This window comes from Sarcophilus harrisii, chromosome 5 (genome assembly GCF_902635505.1).
Source record: "Sarcophilus harrisii chromosome 5, mSarHar1.11, whole genome shotgun sequence".
In the NCBI taxonomy this organism is placed as follows: Eukaryota; Metazoa; Chordata; class Mammalia; order Dasyuromorphia; family Dasyuridae; genus Sarcophilus; species Sarcophilus harrisii.
In genome coordinates this window covers 190,577,772-190,600,669 of record NC_045430.1, presented here as the reverse complement: position 1 = coordinate 190,600,669, position 22,898 = coordinate 190,577,772, and the positions used below count along the sequence as shown (strand labels likewise).

At 36.3% G+C, this 22,898-nt stretch overlaps 1 protein-coding gene across 1 annotated transcript; it reads right to left on the bottom strand.

Annotated features, from left to right (window-relative positions):
- Positions 1 to 1,490: 1,490 nt before the first annotated feature.
- SSBP1 (single stranded DNA binding protein 1) lies at positions 1,491 to 20,364 on the bottom strand. Its single transcript, XM_031939216.1, has 7 exons — positions 20,121 to 20,364; positions 17,772 to 17,838; positions 15,020 to 15,080; positions 12,608 to 12,748; positions 10,555 to 10,642; positions 5,268 to 5,356; positions 1,491 to 1,755 (listed from the first exon to the last, which is right to left on the bottom strand). Exons 2-7 carry the CDS (start codon positions 17,793 to 17,795, stop codon positions 1,712 to 1,714), a joined length of 447 nt encoding a protein of 148 aa, XP_031795076.1. The 5' UTR covers positions 17,796 to 17,838; positions 20,121 to 20,364; the 3' UTR covers positions 1,491 to 1,711.
- Positions 20,365 to 22,898: the final 2,534 nt, after the last annotated feature.

The following is a 22,898-nucleotide window of genomic DNA, read 5'->3' as shown; positions in this document are numbered from 1 at the left end:
GCAATATTAAAATATTACTAGTTTATGCTACTAAAATAGTAATATTAAAATATAAGGTAGGAGGAAAAAAAAGACTGAGCCAGGCACTGAACTCAATGAAGGAGAATGTCTCAGAGATCAATATTATTGAAATTGATTGTTAAGTATGGGCTTACTGAACCTCAAAGGAGAAATCATCTAATGATGGTTAAAAGTCTGGAAGTGGCAATGGGGAACAAGAGTATGAAGGGAAGGGAATGTTTAGGGAACTAAATTTGTGTAATGATACTGAGGGGCTGACAATTATTACAACTTTAAGATGCAGAAAAAATGATCGAAGAACTGGTAATGGCAGGTAAGGTACTGTTTGTTATGAAGCATTCCTCCCTGTGGAATAAAAGTGCAGATATTTGCAGTCCATGAAGAGCTGTCAAGAATCGTACAATGTGCTTTTCCCCATGGAGATGCGTTTTTAACTTTGTATGAATCTACTATGGAAAGAGATGATTAAAACTGTTAGCATGAGAGAAGCTAAAGAAATGTTTATTGTCATTACTTTACTGATGTGTGAGATCTTTTCTTAGGATGCTGTCTTCAACTTTATTTTATAAAAGTTTAAAAAAAGTTTAATATTTTGAGAGCACCAAAAGGAGTAATACTGGATTTCCATATAAGCAAAGAAAACTTATTCCAGCATTTTAAAGGTCTGAGATGACTTTAATGATGATACTGGTCATAGTGAAAGTATAGTATGGGAGAGGAAGGCTGGTGGTGGCATATATTCATCTATATATGTATGAATTTGTGTCTGTATATGATGTATATAGACTGTTTAAGCCTACATACATATGAATGCTTATCACTCTCATTTGTTAATTATACATCTTTAGTATTTTATTTCTAAATAAATATAATTATTAATGAAAAGAACAATGATTGGGGCTCAGCAGCTACAAAAATAGGAATATAGCTTCCCCAAAGATCTCTCCAGAAAAGTAACCTTGAAAATAATTGCAACAGCACCCTTTATCCCTCAGAAGAATGAGATTAAGGGGCAACCACCTAATAGACAAATTAGATAGTGTTGTGATCTACTGAAGGGTTAATATACCAGAACAAATGACTAGACCATTCAAGGGAACTTTTAGGACTTTCATGTTATTCCTGTGGGTAAGATGGAAATATATGGGCTAGATAATAAAAATGGTTGAAGGAAGGATTCAAAAAAAATCATCACTAATAAATTGATATCAACTTGAAGGGAACTGTGTCAGAACATGCCCTAGAGAGTCACTGTTATTCTTGGATATTTAAAGTTTATATTACGTTAGATGAAGACATAGATGAGATGTTCAGAGAGGCCCACAACCTCTAAATTGTTTGGTCAATCAGTAGTTTTTGAGTAAAAGGGATTCATCTTCGTTGCATTTTGTTTATACCTTTTAGACTACCATTTATATAGAATACAGACAGAAGGCTGAATTGACTGATACTGCAAATCCAGTAAAATGTATGCTTGTGTATACAATTTATACTTTAAAAATGTGAACCAGTGAATAAGATACAGAATAGGTCACCCAATGTTCACAATACAAGGAAAAAATAAAATGCTTTTTGTTCATATGTATATATGTAAAAATGCATTTTAATTCTCGTCAAAAGCAATTCCAAAGATTATACATGATTTCAAAATGAGGATGTCCCAACACAGGCTTTGAATGAGTCACCCATTTCACTCCTTTTCTTTTACGTAGTCACTCAGAAATATGATATTTTCTGTAAGGAATCCAAAGAGAAAATAGTTATTTTCTTTTTTTTATTATTATTATTATAGCTTTTTATTTATAAGATATATGCATGGGTAATTTTTCAGCATTGACAATGGCAAAACCTTTTGTTCCAACTTTTCCCCTCCCTCTCCCCACCCACTCCCCCAGATGGCAGGTAGTCCAATACATGTTAAACATGTTAAAGTATAAATTAAATACTATATATGCATACATGTCCAAACAGTTATTTTGCTGTACAAAAAGAATCGGACTTTGAAATGGTGTACAATTAGCCTGTGAAGGAAATCAAAAATGCAGGTGGACAAAAATAGAGGGACTGGGAATTCTACGTAGTGGTTCAGTCATCTCCCAGAGTTCTTTCGCTGGGTGTAGCTGGTTCAATTCATTACTGCTCTATTGGAACTGATTTGGTTCATCTCATCGCTGGAGATGGCCACGCCCATCAGAATTGATCATCATATAGTATTGTTGTTGAAGTAAATAATGATCTCCTGGTCCTACTCATTTCACTCAGCATCAGTTCCTGTAAGTCTCTCCAGGCCTTTCTAAAATCATCCTGTTGATCATTTCTTACAGAACAATAATGTTCCATAATATTCATATACCACAATTTATTCAGCCATTCTCCAATTGATGGGCATCCATTCAGTTTCCAGTTTCTGGCCACTACAAAGAGGGCTGCCACAAACATTCTTGCACACACAGGTCCCTTTCCCTCCTTTAAGATCTCTTTGGGATATAAGCCCAGTAGTGACAGTGCTGGATCAAAGGTTATGCACAGTCTGATAACTTTTTGAGCATAGTTCCAAATTGCTCTCCAGAATGGCTGGATGTATTCACAATTCCAACAATGTATCAGTGTCCCTGTTTTCCCACATCCCCTCCAACATTCCACATTATCTTTCCCTGTCATTCTAGTCAATCTGACAGGTATGTAGTGGTATCTCAGAGTTATCTTAATTTGCAGAAAATAATTATTTTCAAAATTCCCTTTTACTCCTCTTCTTCATTAGTCTATCTATGATAGCCATGATTTACAAAGTACTTAAAATATGGTTTCTCAAATACGCCTCACAACCACCCTATGAGGCACATACTCTAAGAATTACTGTCTCCATTTAATAGACTAGAACATGAGACACAGACATTAAATGGCCTGTCCAAGATAATACAACTAATGATTACCAGAAGAGGATTTAAACCCAGGTCTTCCTGACCCCAAGTCTAGTCTCTACTCTCTCTCATATATATACACTACACACTAGAAATAGTAAATCAGTCTCCCAGAAGAATTTGGGGAAAACTATTTTGATTGATCAATAATTGCCCCAATGTTGCTATTCATCTTCAAAAATGTTTAAAATTGGTGAAATTGCTTCTTTATCTTTAAAAATAATTACAATTAAAAGAAAGACATGAAAAATTGATTCTATACTGGCCTTTTAAAAAGAATATCTAAAACTTGGAACACAAACTTTTGCAAAGATGAATGTTGAAAACTATCTTTGCATGTGTTTGGCAAAATAAAATACTATTTAAAAAAAAATAAAAGAATATTTTATATACTTAAGGGGAAGATACAAATTCTCTATCTCAAATTAAAAAATAGAAATCTCTTCAGCCTAAATTGATTGAAAAAAGGTAACTGTCATGCAAGAATAGCAAGAGTATCACCTATGTTGAAGAAGTAGCTTTTCTAGAAACTCTTTAGACAAAGAAAGGTGCTAAAAAGTCAGGCTGAGGATCAATACTGATCCTGAAAAATACTAAAAAACAAACATCCCACCTCTTGCTAAAGAGGCAGTAGGGAACCAAAGATAGAGAATGCTGCAAACATTATCACATACAAAACTGATTTAATGTTTGGGGTTTTTTTGCCACAGAGAAAATTTGCTCAATAGCAATACACTGAAGAACAACTATAGAAAATATAAGTCATCAATACAACCTTAAAAATAAAAACAAACAGCCACAGAACTCTTTCACTTAGAAGGGAGGATGGCCCAATTTTCAGTTTTCACTATCAGAAATGGAAAATCATACTACTTCCACTTCTCCAGAGTAATTAAGATCACAATAGAAGCAGATGAAACAAGTTAAGAGAACAGCATTCTGGAAATCTCTGATCTGAAACAAGGGAATCAAATTAAGACTAAATCAGAATTTATGGTAGATTCCCAAGCTGAGTAAAAAAACAAGTAAAACATAAGCCCTGAGTGTAGAGGATGGCATATCCTCAAAGTATTTGTTCTTATTACTTGTCCATATATAAATGAACAAAGTATAAATAACAAAGAGAAGTACAAATTCTAATGCAGAGACAAATTTTACTTCATCTATCACTGAAACTTACTGGGATAGGATTCATGACTAGAAATTGTCTTTGAAAAGGCCTACGTTATTCAAAAGATAATTTTTTTATAATTATGATTATGAAGAGAAAAAAATGGGAGCTGAGACCAATATGTCATACAATTCCCCTTGAATTTTACCCTCTATTCAAAATGAGTTTCTGTAAGCACACCCCATACTTTTCTAATCAGGCAGATAGCGTCTAGAAGCTTCAAATGAACAAAAAGAACACGAGAACTGATCTGAGTTTTCTTAGTATCTCTAGATAGTGCCTTTTTTTTTTTTTTTTTTTTTTTTTTTAGCTAAACTGTTTCCCTTTATCCCCACCTCACTCTACTCCATTCTTGAAAAGTAACCAAAATCAGTGATGAAAATACACTATTTTTTTGATGCTGGTAGCAAGGATTCAATTCTATTTTGCTGGAGAGTCAAAGACTTTTATTTATTTGTTTGTTTATTTTCTGAGGCAATTAGAGTTAAGTGACTTGCCCAGGGTCACATAGTTAGGAAGCGTTAAATGTCTGAGGCTGGATTATGAACTCAGGTCCTCCTGACTTTAGGGCTGGTGTTTTATCCACTGCACCATCTAACTGCCCCAAATCAAAGACTTTTCAGAAAAGAGATAAACCTTCACCTTAGCTAAGAGAGTATAATGAAGTAAAAGTTCAACTGAGTTCTATGAATAGCAATTGGCCACTAAGCATCATATTTTAAAATAACACCTTACAATTTTCCTCACTACCACAGAGATGAGCAATCCAAATATTCTTACTCAATTTAACACATGGGGAAACTGAGGCTCTATCATTTGTTAAAGGTCTTATGACACTAAATGTCAGAACCAGGTTATGAACTCAGGTCTCTCTAGACACTTTAAAACTGTTTCTACTACATCACATTATCTCTACTTATCTTGAGCTCTTGGTAAATGTGCATATGCCTCAGCAAACACAGAGTTAAAATTTTTCTGGTCTACCTTTCAAGTAATTTAGTATTTAAATGTAGTACCTCATGAAAACATCGCAATACCCTCAATTCAAAATCATACAGAACATGTTCCAGCCTTTACAAATTCAAAGGAGGAGAATGATAAAGATAATCTCTCTTCCCCAAAGGATAAATGTTTTGAAGAAATAAATTTCTCACCAGCTATAATTGTTGTGGCTTGTCGTCTCACATTGTTTTTATCCGTGTATTCACCATAATCTATTTTCCCTTCCACAAAAACTCGAGCCCTAATGAAAACAAAATTTAAAGAAGTGAAAAGGTTGATACATTACATGTTTTATATCAGAATTTGATTTGGAGACTTAAAACACACATCTATACAAACACACAATTAATCACATATAGTGACAGATTTTTGAAGCTCAAAATGAGAGGTTCAATAAACTCGACTTCTTTAGCAGAGTCCTATCATTCCCTCTTTCTTTTATCTACAATCTCTCCCTACCTATTCTCCCTCCCTTCTTCCCCTAACACCTACATTTCCAAGTTTCCCGTTTTCAAAAACTATTACCTGATTCAATCATTCATTTATCATTTATATATGTCCTTCCCTTCATGATTAACACTTTTTGAGAAAGCTGTCCATACTCAACTGCCTCTAATCTTCTCTTTTCTCTCTTCTCAATCCTTTGCAATATGGAATGTAATATAACCATTCAGCTTAACCTTCCTTCTCCAAAGTTACCAATCACTTCCTAATTGAATTCAATTCAATTAGCATTTATTAAGCACCTAGCTATACTTCCACTCCTTCCCCTCACATCACTGAAGGAATGATAGAAAATTGCCATTTTCAGGTTCCCACCGTAACACTACAATCTCTCATCCTTTGAAGTTCAAGCTATGCACAATAGATAAGAATGCCAGGCCTGGAGTCAGGAAGATTCTTCTGATTTTAAATCTAGCCTCAGACGCTCATTTAAGCCTGTTTCCTCATATATAAAATGAGCAGAAGAATGAAATGGCAAACCACTCCAGTAGCTTTACCAAGAAAATCCTAAATTGAGTCATGAAGATCAGACAGAACTGAAAACAACTAAACAATAAAAATAAATTTAAAAAAATATGGTGGCCACTTCCACCATAAAGAATTTCTGACTATAATGTACTGGCTTTTCACCTCTGTCTCTACCTTTGTTTATTAAAACCTATTTCTGTGTAACATGGATCTTGTAACCCTCACCCCCTCAACGCTCTTCCAAGGTCATCTCACTTATATGAGCCTCCAAGTCCTTCCTTTTCCATCCTCAATGGTGGTTGTCCTTCATTCTCAGAGGCCCAAAATGGCATCACTATATCAGAGTTGACTTACAGTGTATCCAACTATGACGGATCAGGCCAAAACAAGCTTGGAATGCTCTGTCACAGGTTGGATGCTATAAATAGTCTCTATGAATATTTGGGGTGGATTCTCTTCCTTTGTGCATCTCATGTTTCTTCTGAGTGAATTCAATTCTGTATTGCTCATAGAGCACAGCACCTTCACTGATGAGAGCACACCATGTTCAGTATATGGCTCATAAATTTTCTCGTCTAACTCTTGTCCAATATTCCTACTGACTCTTTCCTCAAACACCTTAATTCAGATGCTCAACTTATTTACCCAGAATTCCTTACTTCTGTACCCCACCCTCAAATGGGCCACTTCCACCATAAAGAATTTCTGACTATAATGTACTGGCTTTTCACCTCTGTCTCTACCTTTGTTTATTAAAACCTATCTCTGTGTAACATGGATCTTGTAACCCTCACCCCCTCAATACTCTTCCAAGGCCATCTCCCTTATATGAGCCATTTTCTTTCTTCCCCAACTTGATGCCTTAGTGAACCAATTCAACTCTGCATTGTTCTCTATTGACTCCTTAGTTCCCTTATTATATCAACAATTTTACCCTGTCAAACTTTAGCCTTTGACCATCTCCCCATTCACTGCCTTTACTCCTACACACAAGTTGGTGAAACAAAAGTGGAAAAAGCACTCCACCATTCTGACTGAATCCACTACAGATCTATGTTACATAACCTCTACTGGACCCTCACTGTTGCTAGATATCTATGCTGTCATATAAGTCTCTTTTATCAATTCATTAATCCCACTATCCACAGCAGCTTTTCCAAACCTTTTCATCCCAACTCATACTTCTAATAGTTCTCTTCTCCCCTTTTTCTTGTCTGAGAACCTAGTATTTTACAAGGAAAAACTGAGGCCATTCCCCAAGAGCTTCTTCTTCTCCCTATCTTAAATCACTCAAATATCTTCTACCACTATCTAAATCTTCCTTCATCCCTATCTCACATGATAAAGTGGCCCTACTTTTTATTAAACTTATTTTTAAAATGTCTTTGCAAAACCTCGTGTTCCAAATTCTTCCCCTCCCTTTCTACCCCCTCCTAGACAACAAATCCAATACAAGTTAAATATGTGCAATTCTTCTATACATGTTTCCACAATTATCAAGTGACACAAGAAACATCAGATCAAAAAGGGAAAAATGAGAAAGAAAACAAAAAGTGGGCAAACAACAACAAAAAATATGAAAATACTATGTTGATATCCATACTCAGTCCCTATTATCCTCTTTCTGGGTGCAGATGGCTCTCTCCATCAAAAGAAACTATTAGAATTGGTCTGAATCATCTTGCTGTTGAATAGAACCACATCCATCAGAACTGATCATTGTATAATCTTATTGTTGAAGTGTACAACGTCCTCTTGGTTCTGCTCATTTCACTCAGCATCAGTTCATGTAAGTCTTTCCAGGCCTCTCTGAAATCATCCTGCGGGTCATTTCTTATAGAACAATAACATTCTATAACATTCATATATTATAACTCATTCAGGCATTCCTCAACTGATGGGCATCCCTCAGCTTCCAGTTCTTTGAATGGCCTTATTCTTTACCAAGGCTAAAACTCTGCTGAGGCTATTCCATTCCATACCATCTCCAATAGATTGCTCCCTCTGTCATCAATCTATCATGTATTTTCAGTTTCTCCTTGGCTACTGGCTCATTCCATACTTCCTATAACCATTTCTTCCCCCTCCCAAAAAAAAAACCCTCATTTGATTCTTCTGTACTCACCAACTATTATCCTTTCTGTCCTTTGTGGCTAAATCCTTAAAAAGTCTTAAGTATAAGAGATGCATCCACTATCTCTCATTTCACTTTCTTCTTAATCCCTTACAACTCAGATTCTGACTTCATCTTTCCACCAAAACTTCTCTTTTCAAAGTGATTAATGATCTCTTATTGCCTGTAGAGAGCCAGAACTCTGGAGAAGCATACTTGAAACAAGGTGTTAACTCAGAGGAATAGATAAGACAATGGTTACCTAGTTTAGCATGGTTACTAATAGTTCTCTAGTTCAGTACATGTACTTAGTATTTAATATAGTTCTACAAGATTGACATCTATTCTACAAGATTAACACCTACAATGATGTAATTGTAATAGAGTATTACAATTACAATACTCTACAATAGAGTCCGACAAGGACTGAACAAGAGAGAGTCACTCCATATCCCACCACCATGGTGGCTGGCCTGTCCTCCTTCATTTCTCCACTGAGACCAAGTCCTGTCTGAAGGCCCTCCAGAGAGCTAATCAGGGCCCCATCCAGAACACATCCTCTAACCATAAGTGTCCCAGAAGCTTCTGTCCTGGACCTCTTTTCTTCTACTACTTTACTTGGTGATTTCACCAGCTCCCGTGGATTTAATTATCATCTTACTTCTTTCCATTTTCAGATCTACTTATCCTGCCTTAACTCCTGTGCTGACCTTAAACTGAGTTTCAGACATCTCAAATTGGATATCCAATAATATCTTAAACTTAACACGTCCACTATGACCAGGCAGAGTTTATACCAGGAATGTAGGGTTGGTTCAATATCAGGAAAACTATCAGCACAATGGACTATATCAATAACAAAACTTAACAGAAATAATATAATTATCTCAATAGATGCAGAAAAAGCTTTTGACAAAATACAGCACCCATTTCTATTAAAAACACTAGAGAGTACAGGAAGAAATAGTTTTCCTTAAAATTATAAGCAGTATCTGTCTAAAACCCAATGAGATCAGGGGCCAAACAATGACATTCCTTACCACACTATTCTTCAATACTGTACTAGAAATGTCAGCTTTAGCAATAAGAAAAGAAAAATAAATTGAAAGTATTAGAATAGGGAAAACAAAAATAAAATTATCATTCTTTACAGATGATATGATGGCATACAAAGCCTAAAGAATCAACTAAAAAGTATTTCTATATGCTACCAACAGAGCCCAGCAGCAAAAGATGGAAAGAGAAATTCCATTTAAAATAATTGTAGAATCTGTAACCTGTATCAGATTGCTTGCTCTCTTTGAAGAGAGGGAAGGGAAGGGAAGGAAAAAAAATATGAAACAAAAAATCTCACCAAATCAATGCTAAAAACTATCTTTCCATGTATTTGGAAAAATAAAATACTATCAAGAAAATAAATAAAATAACTGTATACAACACAAAATATTTGGGAGGCTATCTGCCGAGACAAACTCAGAAACTATATGAATCCAATTACAAAACATTTTTCACACAAAAGTCAGATCTAAACAACCTGAAAATATCAAGTGCTCATGAGCAGGCTGAGCTAATATGAGAAAAATGACAATTCCATCTAAATAAATTTACTTAACACCATACCAATCAAACTACAAAAACATTATTTAATATAGCTAGAAAAAAATAGTAACAAAATTCATTTGGAATAACAAAAGGTCACGAATATCAAGGGAATTCATGGGGAAAAAAAATACAAAGGATGGTGATGAGCCAGGTAGACTTCAAAAAAACCTGTAAATGAACGGAAGCCGAATGAAATAAGCAGAACCAAATGAATATTGTACAAAGTAACAGCAACACTGTGCAATGTTCAACTATGACAGACTTAACTCTTCTGGGCAGTACAATAATCCAAGACAATTCTAAGATTCATCATGAAAAATGTTGTACACACCCAGGGAATGTCTATGGAAATTGGATGCAGATAGAAGTATATTATTTTCACTTTTTTTTGTTTTTGTTGTTTTTCTTTCTCATGACTTTTCCCTCTTGTTCTGATTCTTCAACGACATGACTAATGTGCAAATATGTTTAACATGATTGTATGTGTACAGTTTATATTGAGTTGCTTGCTTTCTTTGTGAAAAATTTGAAACTCAAAATCTTATCAAAAATAAATGTTGAAAACTATTTTTGCATGCAATCAGGAAAAAATAAAATGCTATTAAGTGCCCCCCAAAATACATTAAAAAAAAAAAATATGAAATGATCTCACCCCTGAAGATTCTAAACTTTCTACAATCTCCTTGATGTAAGATCTTTTACCCTCAACTCTAGAGATATTTAATCATTCCATACCTCATTTCTCTACTTACCCTTTTTTCACATATTGATATGCCAAATCCCTAAGACCTGGCCTGAAAACTGATATTCTGTGCCACGTAGTTCTTTGGCTGACATCACCTAATAAACACAAAGATGGTTAGAAACATTAGCAGACACCACATGAAGTAGAATCACTGCAATTTTTCCTAAAAGAATTAACCAAAGAAGGCTCTTTTTAAATCCTGCTGCCTAGAAAAATGGCATTGACAAGGTCCAAACTCCTGAGTTTTATTAGTAAAATATCATAAGTATAGGTAAAATTATTTAACTAATATAAGATAGTCAGCTGAGTAGCTTTGATGAAGTGTGAAAAAACTATTTATTAAAAGGACTATTTATTAAAATAAATGAAAAACAATTTATCTTTAAATAAAATAATCTTTCTTTATTCAAGAATTCAAGGAATATATGTGTGTATATATATGTATATATGTGTTTATATCAGCCCTCCACTAATCTGGACAAAACTCTTTTTAGCAGAAAGCTGTCATGAACTGCTTTGGCCAAAAGAAATGATCACTTGGTGGTAAACTGTAATGAGTTTCTCTAAACCTAAAAAATCTGTTATCAGTATATTTAAAATCTTTTGACTCCACACCATCATCAGTCAATTTTTGAGCACACAGCTGCTTACATGTATGCTTATTCATAAATTATACATATATATAGTATTAATATCATATATTATAAAATACATGCAAAATAAACATTTTAAAAATAAAGCTGAAATATTTTTAAACTTCTTTTCCTTTTTAACACTATTTTTTTCATTTTACTCTCCTAAAAAAAAAATTCAGTGAAAGTGATGTGATCATATTTTTATTAGTCTAACACTTTGTGATTACAATGATTCATTAAAAAAGGGAAAAAATCTTTAAGTAACTGAATTTCAACAAAAACTTTGCATAATTGGGGGATGGAACTGAAAAAAAAGTAGCATGATTTTAGAAGCATGACCAATGAACAGAAATGTAATCTCTTAAAAAGAGATTCCCTATCCATCAAAAAAACCCAGAAAAACAAAATCCTTTTAATGTATGACTTCTTCATTTGCTTCCAAACTGGTGTGTTTGGAATGCTTATTTCCATTCTTGTTAATAATCTATGGCTGATCCCCAACTTGATTTGGAAGGAGAGTGGGCCACTGAAGTGGGCAAGAGGGAATCCATGTGCCAGGATATCATCCATATAAGGTAATATTGCAGCAGCAGGAGCACGAGAGGCAAGTAGGGAATGATTGGTCACTGCTTTCATGACAAGAAAAAAGGAAAGAGGAATAAGCTAGGCCAGATCAAAAATGAACTGCCTGACCAACCCTTAGGAGAGTAACAAATATAGTCAACCATCCTAAGCAACAGCCCACCATGTTCTTGGGCAAAGAGAATATAGCACAGGCCAATAGCTTGCTGAATAACTGGGCTGCTCTCCTTGGTTCTCATATTTTCTTTGTGCATCCCAACAGATCATACAACTTTGGCAATCAGTGCCTTAGAGGATGCACATATAGTCCATTGTCAGTAATACAGTAGGTTTAAAAAAAAAAAGTCACTGAGGTATCTTTTTAAAAAAATGTACAGAAAGGAACAAAAGGCCAAAAAGAAGCACAAACAGGAAAGCTTTATTAAAAACACCAGGCTTAACTTACTTAAAAAAAAAAAAAAGCAGTACATAAAAAAGATTTGTATTTTTATGTACAATCTTCTCTTTTTATTATCTTATATGTATAGAAATACTCATTTGGTCTTTACTCAAATCAGAATTAAAAAAGAAACACAAGAAAACACACAAGAAAAAAATCTTTTCCAATCTGTCATAAGAAAGCCATTATTTAAAAAATTGGTATAAAATTGGAGTCTCTTTGAAAAGAATTAGGATAGTTAGTTTACTTACATAAGACAACAATATATATATATATATATATATATATATATATATATATATGAGGGGAAAGGATATCTTTTACTTTATAAATGAGATTAATATTCCCATTGTTACCCAAAATAATAAAAATATTTGGTTCACCCAAAAGTCTTTAAAACTTACTCTGTTGGGATGTATCACTTTCCCCTGATCGCCACATTTCATTTGTGGCCATAGAAAAGATTGTGACTGGATTCTTTCCTTCTGACTGCCTCAAAACAGGATCCTGACCTACTCTTCCAAGTAACTGGACACGATTAAGAGCTAAAATAAAAAACAAAGATAAAAGTACAATTGAAAAAAGAAAACCTTAAACTGGAAGAAATACTTCAAAACTTTAATAGGAGGAAACAGGGAGCCATATGTCACATACAGTGCTAAGAGCTTCACAATTATTATCTCACTGAATCCTCTCAAAAATCCCAGATAATAAGTGTTATTATGATCCCCATTTTACAGTTGAAGTAATCAAAAAAGACAGAGTAAGCCTTGTCCAGGGTCACAAAGCTTGTTAAATATCTAAAGCCACATCTGAACTCACAGCTTCCTGATTCCTTCACCACTCCAAAACGGAAGGTTAGGAAAGTGGATGAGACCTGTGCTTGAGGAAAAAAGGTGGAGAATAGATTCTGACTTCAGCAGAACACTGATTATTGGTACCAGAATAAAGCCTCAGAGGCAGCTCATCAGCTAGAAAATAGATCTAAAAATGAAGGGATAAACTTTTAGAAAAAATATTTATACACAATTCAATTTTACAGAATTACTGCAACAATATTACACTGGCACAGTCAAATGGCAGCTAAGTAGTTTATTTTGATGAGAAAAAGGGAGAAAAGGTAGATTTTTGCTGATTACATAAAAGACAAAATATAATTTAAAAAAAAAAGTAATTCTCTAGGATATGTCCTGGGCATACACCTCCCACATCCATACTGTGGAATAAATTACTTTCAAAATAATAGCTGAGTTTTTAATAAAAAAAAGTTAAGTATATTTTAATAAGGCAAATAAATTTAGATAGCTATAAAACCACGTTAGTATTGTGACAGGGATTTCTAACTATTTTCACTTGTCATGTTTCCCATGAATTCATAGGAGTCAGAAAAGATCAGAATTAAGTTAAATTCTTGCTCATAGTAACACAAGTAGATAAGACATGTCTTCTTATACAAAACAACATCTTATTCCTCTACCTAATGTTATAACTTAAGATTTCAGGCACCTCAAACCAAAAAAAGGATAGGAAGAAAAGAGACCAAACAAGGCAATTAATCAAAGAGAGACCTCAACGTGATCAAATGCTAATCCAACGGCCATACTTTAATCAGCAGACATTTGAAATGTTGATATCACCAGAGACCAAGTGGAATGAGAACAAAGAATGCCCAACGGATTTAATTAAACCAAGTACTGGAGGGAGTTGTGAGTAGTTCAAACTAGAAAATACAAGGAGGGAAGAAAGTAAATAGCTACTGATATGTGAAGTTCTGCATAATGTGAACATGCTTCCTTTCTCCCAGAAAGGGCTGGGAGAACGCATGTATATGCCAAAAACCTCCCATCACACATCCTCTTTAGCCCATGTCCAATATAGTACATCATGGGTCTCAGTCTACTTCCCTGGAGCTGTCAATCAATTTTAAATGCTTAAGAACTTCAGGAAAAGTGGCATGTGGATAGACATTCTTTCATTTTGTTTCTCCTCTTCCCATGCCTAATGATGCTAGTATGTACAATGCTTTCTAGAAGTTATAGACTCTTGTTTGGCAATTGTTTACAATGAAGTCAGTAGTTTATTATTGTCCTATTGAGAATTTCTGGGTGAGATTAAGTTCAACATTTCAAGGAAAAGCCAAATTACAGGCAAAGTGATAAGCACTTTAGCTAATAGCTGAGCTACTCTTCTAACACTGGCAAATCTCAAGGACTTCTAATCTGTTCCTCCACACCCCTACTTCTCTTTTATTTGTACAGAAGGAAGATAGATGGAGAGTAGATATCTTCTTCAGTTTTATGTACCCCTTCTCGTTTACCCATTCTTCTGAAGTTCAGACTTTTCAGGGAGCTTGAACTCTAAACTGATCACACTCAATAGAGAAATAGAAAATTGTCTGATACAAAAAGCACAGACTTTCAGATATATATGCTGAGGAGGCCCATTCTACCTTAGTTAGTGACAAAATAGTGGCAGAGTTGATCCCTGGATTTGGAATCAAAGGTCCTGAGCTTAATCTTGGCTCTGTTTCTTACTCTGTATCATCTTCAGCAAGTCACTTCACCTGATTTGACCTATTTCCTCATCTATAAAATGAAGGGTTTGGACCAGATGTTCTCTAAGGGATCATTGGTTCAGGCACAAAACCTAAGATAATGAAAGAATTTATAGGTTATTTGTCATAGATAAATTAGCACACATATACATACACTTGTTGTATATGTTACATAAATTAAACATACAGAATTTAAGCTTAATTTAACCTTTAAATATAAGAGTATGTACATAATTTATAAACTTAGCTATTAGCTACTTACATCGTTCAAGAACTAAATTAGTACTTCCTTCAGAGTAATGTCTTGCAAATCGACGAAGTACCTAAATAGAAAAAAAACAACAAGATAGCTTTAATTTCCAGAAAGGACAAACAAAACAAGCAGAGAAAAAAGAATATTTGCTAACCAAATGATATTTTTAAAGTAAGAAATAAATTGTTGTAAACAAAACTCAAAAAACAATTGTCCATAAAATCTGAAGAAAACATTTGCTGGCTGAAAAAACTACTGAATGGAATTTTCAAAACAATTCATCACATTCCCAAAAACACCCTCTATCATAAAGAGAGTAAATTTCCCCTCTCTTCAAAGGCATAATAGAGACTTATCACCATCAAAAGATCCAATTTTAATTTAAAATATCCCTAAGAATATAATAGAGAGCACCAGAATAAGACAGTCCTTGACTATGTCCAAGTTCTTCTTGGATTTCCATATGGTCAGAGTTCTTTTTAAGTCTCATACTAAGCTAACGATTGGCACAATATGCAGAATAGAAACAACATGGCAGCTTTATATACAAACTATACTCCAGTTTTTTTTTATGTCATAGATCCCTTTGGAAGGCTGGGAGAAACCTATGGAATCCTGAAAATGTTTTAAATAAATGAAGGAAATGCTAAATTTCAGTTAGAGGTTAATTAAAAATAAAAATGTAATTTTTCCCCCTTAAAATTTTCTACAAGATACAATATTTTTAAGCCATTTTCACACACATATGTTTCAAATAAAAACAGTAGAAGTGTGTGCTCTAAAAGAAGATCTACATTGTTAAGTGCAGTTATACTTGTTAGGGATGAATATTTTGATGTCTGATGAAACCAGAAAATGAACCTTGTTTTACTATAAATTGGACAATTTTTTTTTTTTTTTTGGGGGGGGGAAATCTATGATTTGGATTCCAGGATTTAGAACTCTGTTAACAATGTGGATTATAAAAGGTCGATTATTTATGAAAAACTAGAAAATTGTGAGTACAAAGAAACCATTTCACATACAGACTATTCTGTTGAAATCTTAAAGAGAGATATGACATGAACCTCCTCACATCTAAATGTATATATGATTAAAAAGTGTGAAACTAAGAAAATAAGAGATCAAATAAACATATGGAGGTTGATATATGACTAAAAAAGGGCTCTGGACTAGATTAGCAAAGTTGTGACTTTTTCTATAAAAGGTAGGTCACTGAGAGTCAGGAGGTGCTCATTTACAACACTCCAGGACGATCAAGACAAGAGAAGGCAGCAACAGGTAAGACAAAGTGAAGGAAAATTCAGCAATGGAAGCCTCCCCCAGTCAGCAGAAAAGCTTCCTGGACTTCAACTGGCCAGTGAAAACTGACAGGACTGGACAAGAGCTCCAGGAGCAGCTCTTGCACTTCAGCGCCACCTATAGTTGCGTCAAAGTGAAGCTTCTACCAGCTTTGCTCTCTAGAGTCTTCTGGATGGAGAAGGAAAAGCAGTGGGGTTCCTGGTTGCTATAGCCCCCCGAGAAGCTGGTTTTAGAAGGAAACCTGAACCTTATGAGCTGTGCCGTGACTACACAGGCTAGCTTCTGGCTGCACAGAAAAAGTTCCAATTACCCAGCAGTTTCTGCCTACACAGCTCAGAGTCCTGCTCCTGCATGGACTGGTCTGTAAAGCCTAGAGCTAGGACCTTGATGAACTTAGCAGCTGTCCACCTTAGAGAGAACTATCATTCACATTAGCCAAGGGTGATGATTAGCAACTGAAAAAGTCTGCAGAGGTTGTTTTCAAGTCAAGGAGGATTTCCTCAGCTGAACAGTGGTGAGAGTCAGAAGTGAAGTTCATTGACAGAAAATGTTCCTGAATGGACCCATGACACTGAAGCTTGTAATCCATTGCAGAATTGCACTAATCATTTGTTTCTTTTCCCAATATGTTTCTCTTTCAGGCTGCTGCAATTACCCCACACTTTTCTCCACACCTAAATATAATGATGGAAGAGTGTGATCTGATATAATTTCTTTTGCCTTATTATTAAGCAAAAGGCTTTGTTTAACTTCAGATACAAAATGCATCTGCATTCAGAGAGAAAACTATGGAGGCTGAATACAGATCAAAACATAATATTTCATATTTGTTTTTCTGGTATTTTTTCTTTCTCGTGGTTTTCCCCTTTTGTTCTGATTTTTCTCCCAACAAGACTTCATGTGGAAATATGTAAAAAATGAATATACATTTCAACCTAAAAAAAAATTTTTTTAAAGGCTATGTTTAAGATCTTACATGTGTCTTTGTTGCAGAAGGCTATACAGACAGAAAACATACTGGAAGGGGGCTCAAAAGCTAGAGTTACGAGGAAGGTAAACCTCCTAAGGTTCTGAGAGAGTTTAATTATAACCATCTGGTAGAGGTCTTTGGTAACTTAGGTACTATGATTGAAGGTTGGGAGAGCTAGCCAAATTCAGAAGTAGACTTCACACCTAGGTGAAAAGTAAGAGGCCCCAAGTCACACACAGAATACATGATGAGTACAGTCAATGTAGCATCCAATCTGTCTTGTTACATTCTAAGGGCAATGGCAGAGTTCACACATAACTTCTTAACTGTCACTGTATCCCATAGTCCCCTTAGGGGTCCCAGGACTTCATGTTAAAAAACACCTATGAGAGGTTTTTGCTCACCCAAGTAATGGTTTAAAAGTGCTCAAACTTTTGGAACATTTCAGATAGCAAATGATTCCTTTAACTGAGATGAAAAGAAAGTTACCTGTAAAACAGGTCTTTGAAACATGGTTTCTATTTTCTTTTCTTCTTTGTCAGTTTGATATTTCTTCCTAAAGAACAGAAAACTGAGTTATATGTTGCTCTATGTGTGCAACTCTGTAGCTGCCAACTAAAATAGCTTTAAAGTCTGGCTTCCAGAGGATACCTGTGTATTCAAATTTAGAACAAAAGTTCTCATTAATAGAACAGAACTGCTGATTTGAACTTTAAACCCAAAAAAGTCTGAAGGCTTGAGAAATTATTTCACACTGTAAACATCCTCACTATAAGAATAATGGATCTGATATATGGATAGTCTGTCCATATAGGCTATTCTAGCCTCACCCTTATCAGCTAGAAGAGGACTAAAATAGCCTCAAAGCCTGTACCACCATATCCTCCACTCCCTTCTAAACCCCTTTTCAATTGTTTTATGGTTTCACTTTATTCAAACTGCTTTCTATCATCAATCTCTTAACTGCTAACTCCAATGGCCTTTCCTCAGTATTCATCCTCCTTGACTTCTCTGCATCTTAGGGCTTTGTGGAGCTGTGAAAAAAAAAAAAAAGTGAAATGGCTTCTGCCCTCAAGGATCTTACATTCTAATAGAGGAAGACAAAAAGTATATTTTTAGACATATACAAATGAATATTTTATATGAATAAAGATAGTTTGGGAGGGACATACATTTCCAGATGGGGAGGAGAGATCAGCAAAAGTCTTATTCTGTGATACTGCCCTCCTATTTGTCTGATCATTATTAGTCTTCTTTATAGGATCATCCAACTCCTTTCCCTAATTGTTCAATTAGGCAAAAAACTCCCAGATGGGTGGAGGAAGAAATGGACGGTCTTAAAATATTTAAAGAACCGTCGTATAGAAAAGGAATTGTATTTTCTTTATCCCCAGATGGCAGAACCGGAAGCAATGGACAGAAGTTACAAAATATAAACTTGGCCTTGGATAAAGCTATCCAAAAATGGAATGGGCTGGGGAGTGGATTTCTATTCAATGGAAATCTTGAAGCAAGTTTTGTGTGCCTGATATACATAACAAGTCCTAAATAAAAGATTAGTAATCGCCATCTATATATGCTGTCATAATCCCTCTCTTGAATGCCAGTAGTATACTGCAAACTACCTGTTCATCTATACCTAGGCTTCCCAGTGCTATCTCAGTCAATATATCTAAAATAAAACTGAAGCCCTTCCTCTTTTAACAGGATCCTCCTTCAAGCTCCCTGGTTTTAGTCTGTTATCCTTGATTCTATTCTCTCTGTCAAGGACAATATCCAATAAGTTATCACTTTTATCTATTTATCCTCCATCTTAACCTTCCCCTCCTCTCCACTTAAATCACCACGATTGAGGTTCAAAAGCCTTTTTTCCCATTGTACTCTTTTAATTGGCCTCCCCTTTCTTCTCCAAAAGCCCCAAACAATTGGGGGGAAAAAAAACCCCTCTAATTCAGGCCATTATGTGCGCTCAAAAAACCTTTACCGACTCCCTCATGCTTCCAGATTAACTCCTCCCACAGTGACTCCGATTGCCCTTTCCAGCCTAAGTCTCGTTACTTCCCTTCTAGAACGCTTACACTCCAGCCACACTGGCTCGCTAGGTGTCTCCAAAACGTGGCATCCTAATCCCCAAAAACAAGGGGAATCAGTGACCTCGGAATCCTTCTCCCTTCCCTTCTCACTCCCCCAAGGGCAAAGTGAGTTCCCGGGGGGTAATTTTGCCTCCCCCGTAAAGCCGGATTCAGAGGTTACAGCGGGCGCCAAGAAGGGCAGTGGGGACGAGTTGGGGGAGGGGTGGTCATGACTGCGTCCAAGTCCAGAGCCCAATCCCATGCAGAGAAGGGGATGCACAGCGCCGTGGGGGGAGGAGGCGGACAAGCGGGTCACTGATTTTGCGCTCGTCCGGTCCAATGGGGCAAGTGCCCTGGTTACGGTGTCGCAGGCCCCAAATCCCAACTCGGGCTCTGCCACTTCTAGACGTGGGGACAGTAGATACATCATGTAACCGCTCTCGGCGGCCGCGGTTTCCTCAGCTACAACTGCGGGCGAGCAGCACCTTCACAGAGCTCAAGGTACAATACATAGAAACAGCAGCGCCGAGACTCTAAAGTCTCCCGGGTCCCGGGCACGCTTCCGCTGGGTCACGTGGCCGGAAGAGCGGCTACTTCCCATTCGCTTCCCCCCAGTCCCTTCATCACTTTCCCCGCACGCGGCGGTGCGGCCTGGACACCGCTGATCTCCCAAAGATGGCTTGCCCCCGGCTTGGGCCGCAGTAGAGAAGAAGGAGGCAGCGCGAGAAGCGGTCCCGGGCCATCCCGCCCCGCTCCCCGCCTTTACCTAGCGCGGAGGCCCGCGAGCGGCGCCGACCCTGGCAGATGGGGACCCAGGCGACGGAGCGCGCCGGAAACGGAAGAGCCGCCGCCCCGCGGCTAAGGGGGCGACAGCGCCTCCATGCGGCCCGGAGGGTCTGACGCGTCGCCTCTGCGCAGGCCCCGCCCCTAGATGCTGAAAAGTAGCCTCGGCGTCGGCGGCAACCTTGCTGGTCCTGTGCAGTAGAACTTGGCTCGCCTCTCCAGCCGCCCCCACGTGACTGCCTCCGTTTTCCGAATGTCTTTCAATTCTATTACTACTTACTTAGGTCTTCTATGGGCGGGACTCCCTGCTTAAGTGCTGAGAAACCAATCAAAGGGAAAGGGAGCTCCTACCTTCTGGAAGCTTCCATTTTAGTGGGGGGGGGGGGGGAAGCAGGAAGGATCCAGGCCCCCCGAGTCTGCGCTTCCATTCCTGCGCCCGCCGTTCCCCAGAAAGGCGGGCCGAGGCTCGGCCCCGGACCCCGGTCCCACTACACTTGCCTCTCCTTGACCCCGAGGTGGCGCTGTCATCTGTGTGGGTCCCGCCACGTTTGCCAGATTGCTCTCGTTGTTTTTTCTTTCGTGGCCTTTAATAATTTTAGAGAGGGGGGGAAACAACAGAACGACGTCTCTCATTATAATTTTTTAATCCCAAAAAAAGAATGTAAATTAATATGATGTCCTCAGCAACGAGATCAACCAAATCATTTCCAATGGAGCAGTAATGAACTGAACCAGCTATGCCCAGAAAAAGAACTCTGGGAGATGACTAAAAACCATTACATTGAACTCCCAATCCCTATATTTATGCCCACCTGCATTTTTGATTTCCTTCACAAGCTAATTGTACAATATTTCAGAGTCTGATTCTTTTTGTACAGCAAAATAACGTTTTGGTCATGTATACTTATTGTGTATCTAAGTTGTATTTTATATTTAACATCTCCTGGTCATCCTGCCATCTAGGGGAGGGGGGGGGGGGTAAGAGGTGAAAAATTGGAACAAGAGGTTTGGCAATTGTTAATGCTGTAAAGTTACCCATGCATATATCCTGTAAATAAAAGGCTATTAAATAAAAATTAAAAAAATTAATATGGTGTTAAAGTGCATTTATCTTTTAGCATATTCAACTTTTGGCTTTGGTTAACAAGTCATAAAAAATGGCAATACAGATAGGTATGGTCATTTTTAGTGCCTTTATTCTGCATCATTTGGTTACTTTTCTTATTTACACGTTTGAATATCTGGACTTGCCAATACCAGTTATAATTTTTAAGAATTAAATATGTCTAAAAGTGGAATGGGTTTCTGTGGGAGGTGGGTAATACACTTTTAAAGGTCAAGTTAAATTAATTTCTAAGACAATTCTATTGATGATATATACTTAATACTTCTTCAAAATACATTATCTCACCTTAACCTCAAATGGCCCCAGTAAAATCTTTATCAAGGTGAGGAAAACAAAGTATAGAATTGATTGTTTTGAGACACAAAAATATCAAATTCTTTGAATCCTTATCTAGTCCATTATTCCTCCTTTTCCCCTCCTCTCCCCTGTAAACTAAGGTGCGGAGAGAGGTGTTTAGAACCTCAGTAATTAGTTTTTTTGGATGCTGAGCTGTTTTGTATAGCAATGGTTCCATTCATTAAACATTTCATATATAAATAGTTGATATTAGAGTTTGCATTTTAAATATCCAGTTTCCCATAACATTCTTATCAATAAAATGGGAACATTTGTGATGAGGGAGCCATGACTACATAATTGTAAGAAAGAGATACATATGAATATCACCCTTGGCAGGATTGGTGGAAATAGTATATAACTTTGCATACTATTTCCACCATCTGGAAGTACCTTATTTTGTTAAAGGAGTTTGGCATCATAGAATCTCAGTGTTGAAATAAATCTCTGAATTTTGCTAGTTTATCCTGAGTCTAATAGGAAATCCCTCTACCACATTCCTAATAAGTGGTCATCCAATTTCTGCTTACTAAAACTTGGAGAGCCCACTATTCAAGGCAGCCCATTCCTCTTTAATCAGATTTAACTTTTTAAAATTATTACTGGTATTGACAAGTCCAGATATTCAAATGTGTAAATAAGAAAAGCAACCAAATGATGCAAAATAAAGGCACTAAAAATGACCATATCTATCTGTATTGCCATTTTTTTTATGACTTGTTAACTGAACCTAAAAGATAAATATGCTAAAAGATGAATATACTTCCACACCATAGTAATTTACATTCAATTTTTGGTGATTTTTTTAGCCTTTTCTATGAATTTTTTATTAATTATATAATTGTGGTTAATATCTATGTTCTTTTTTTGTTGTTTTCATCATTGCATCACTTGTTTTCCGTTTCATTAAATTCTTCACATTCATCTTTTATTATGACACAATAATATGACATCACATATATTTTATTTTTTTCTTTTTTATTATAATAATTTTTTATTGGCAGAACCCATGCCAGGGTAATTTTTTACAACATTATCCTTTGCACTCACTTCTTTTTTTTTTTTTTTTTTTTTTTTTAAATAGCCTTTTATTTACAGGATTTATACATGGGTAACTTTACAGCATTAATAATTGCCAAACCTCTTGTTCCAATTCTTCACCTCTTACCCCCCCCACCCCCTCCCCCAGATGGCAGGATGACCAGTAGATATTAAATATATCAAAATACAACTTAGATACACAATAAGTATACATGACCAAAACATCATTTTGCTGTACAAAAAGAATCAAACTCTGAA

Coding starts and splice junctions, on each gene's coding strand:
- SSBP1 (XM_031939216.1), bottom strand. CDS start 17,795: ATGTTTCAAAGACCTGTTTTACAG. Junction 5,357..10,554: donor TATCAATATGTGAAAAAAGG/GTAAGTAGAGAA, acceptor TGTTTTCATTAG/GGCTCGAGTTTTTGTGGAAG. Junction 1,756..5,267: donor AGCCACAACAATTATAGCTG/GTGAGAAATTTA, acceptor GATTCCTTACAG/AAAATATCATATTTCTGAGT.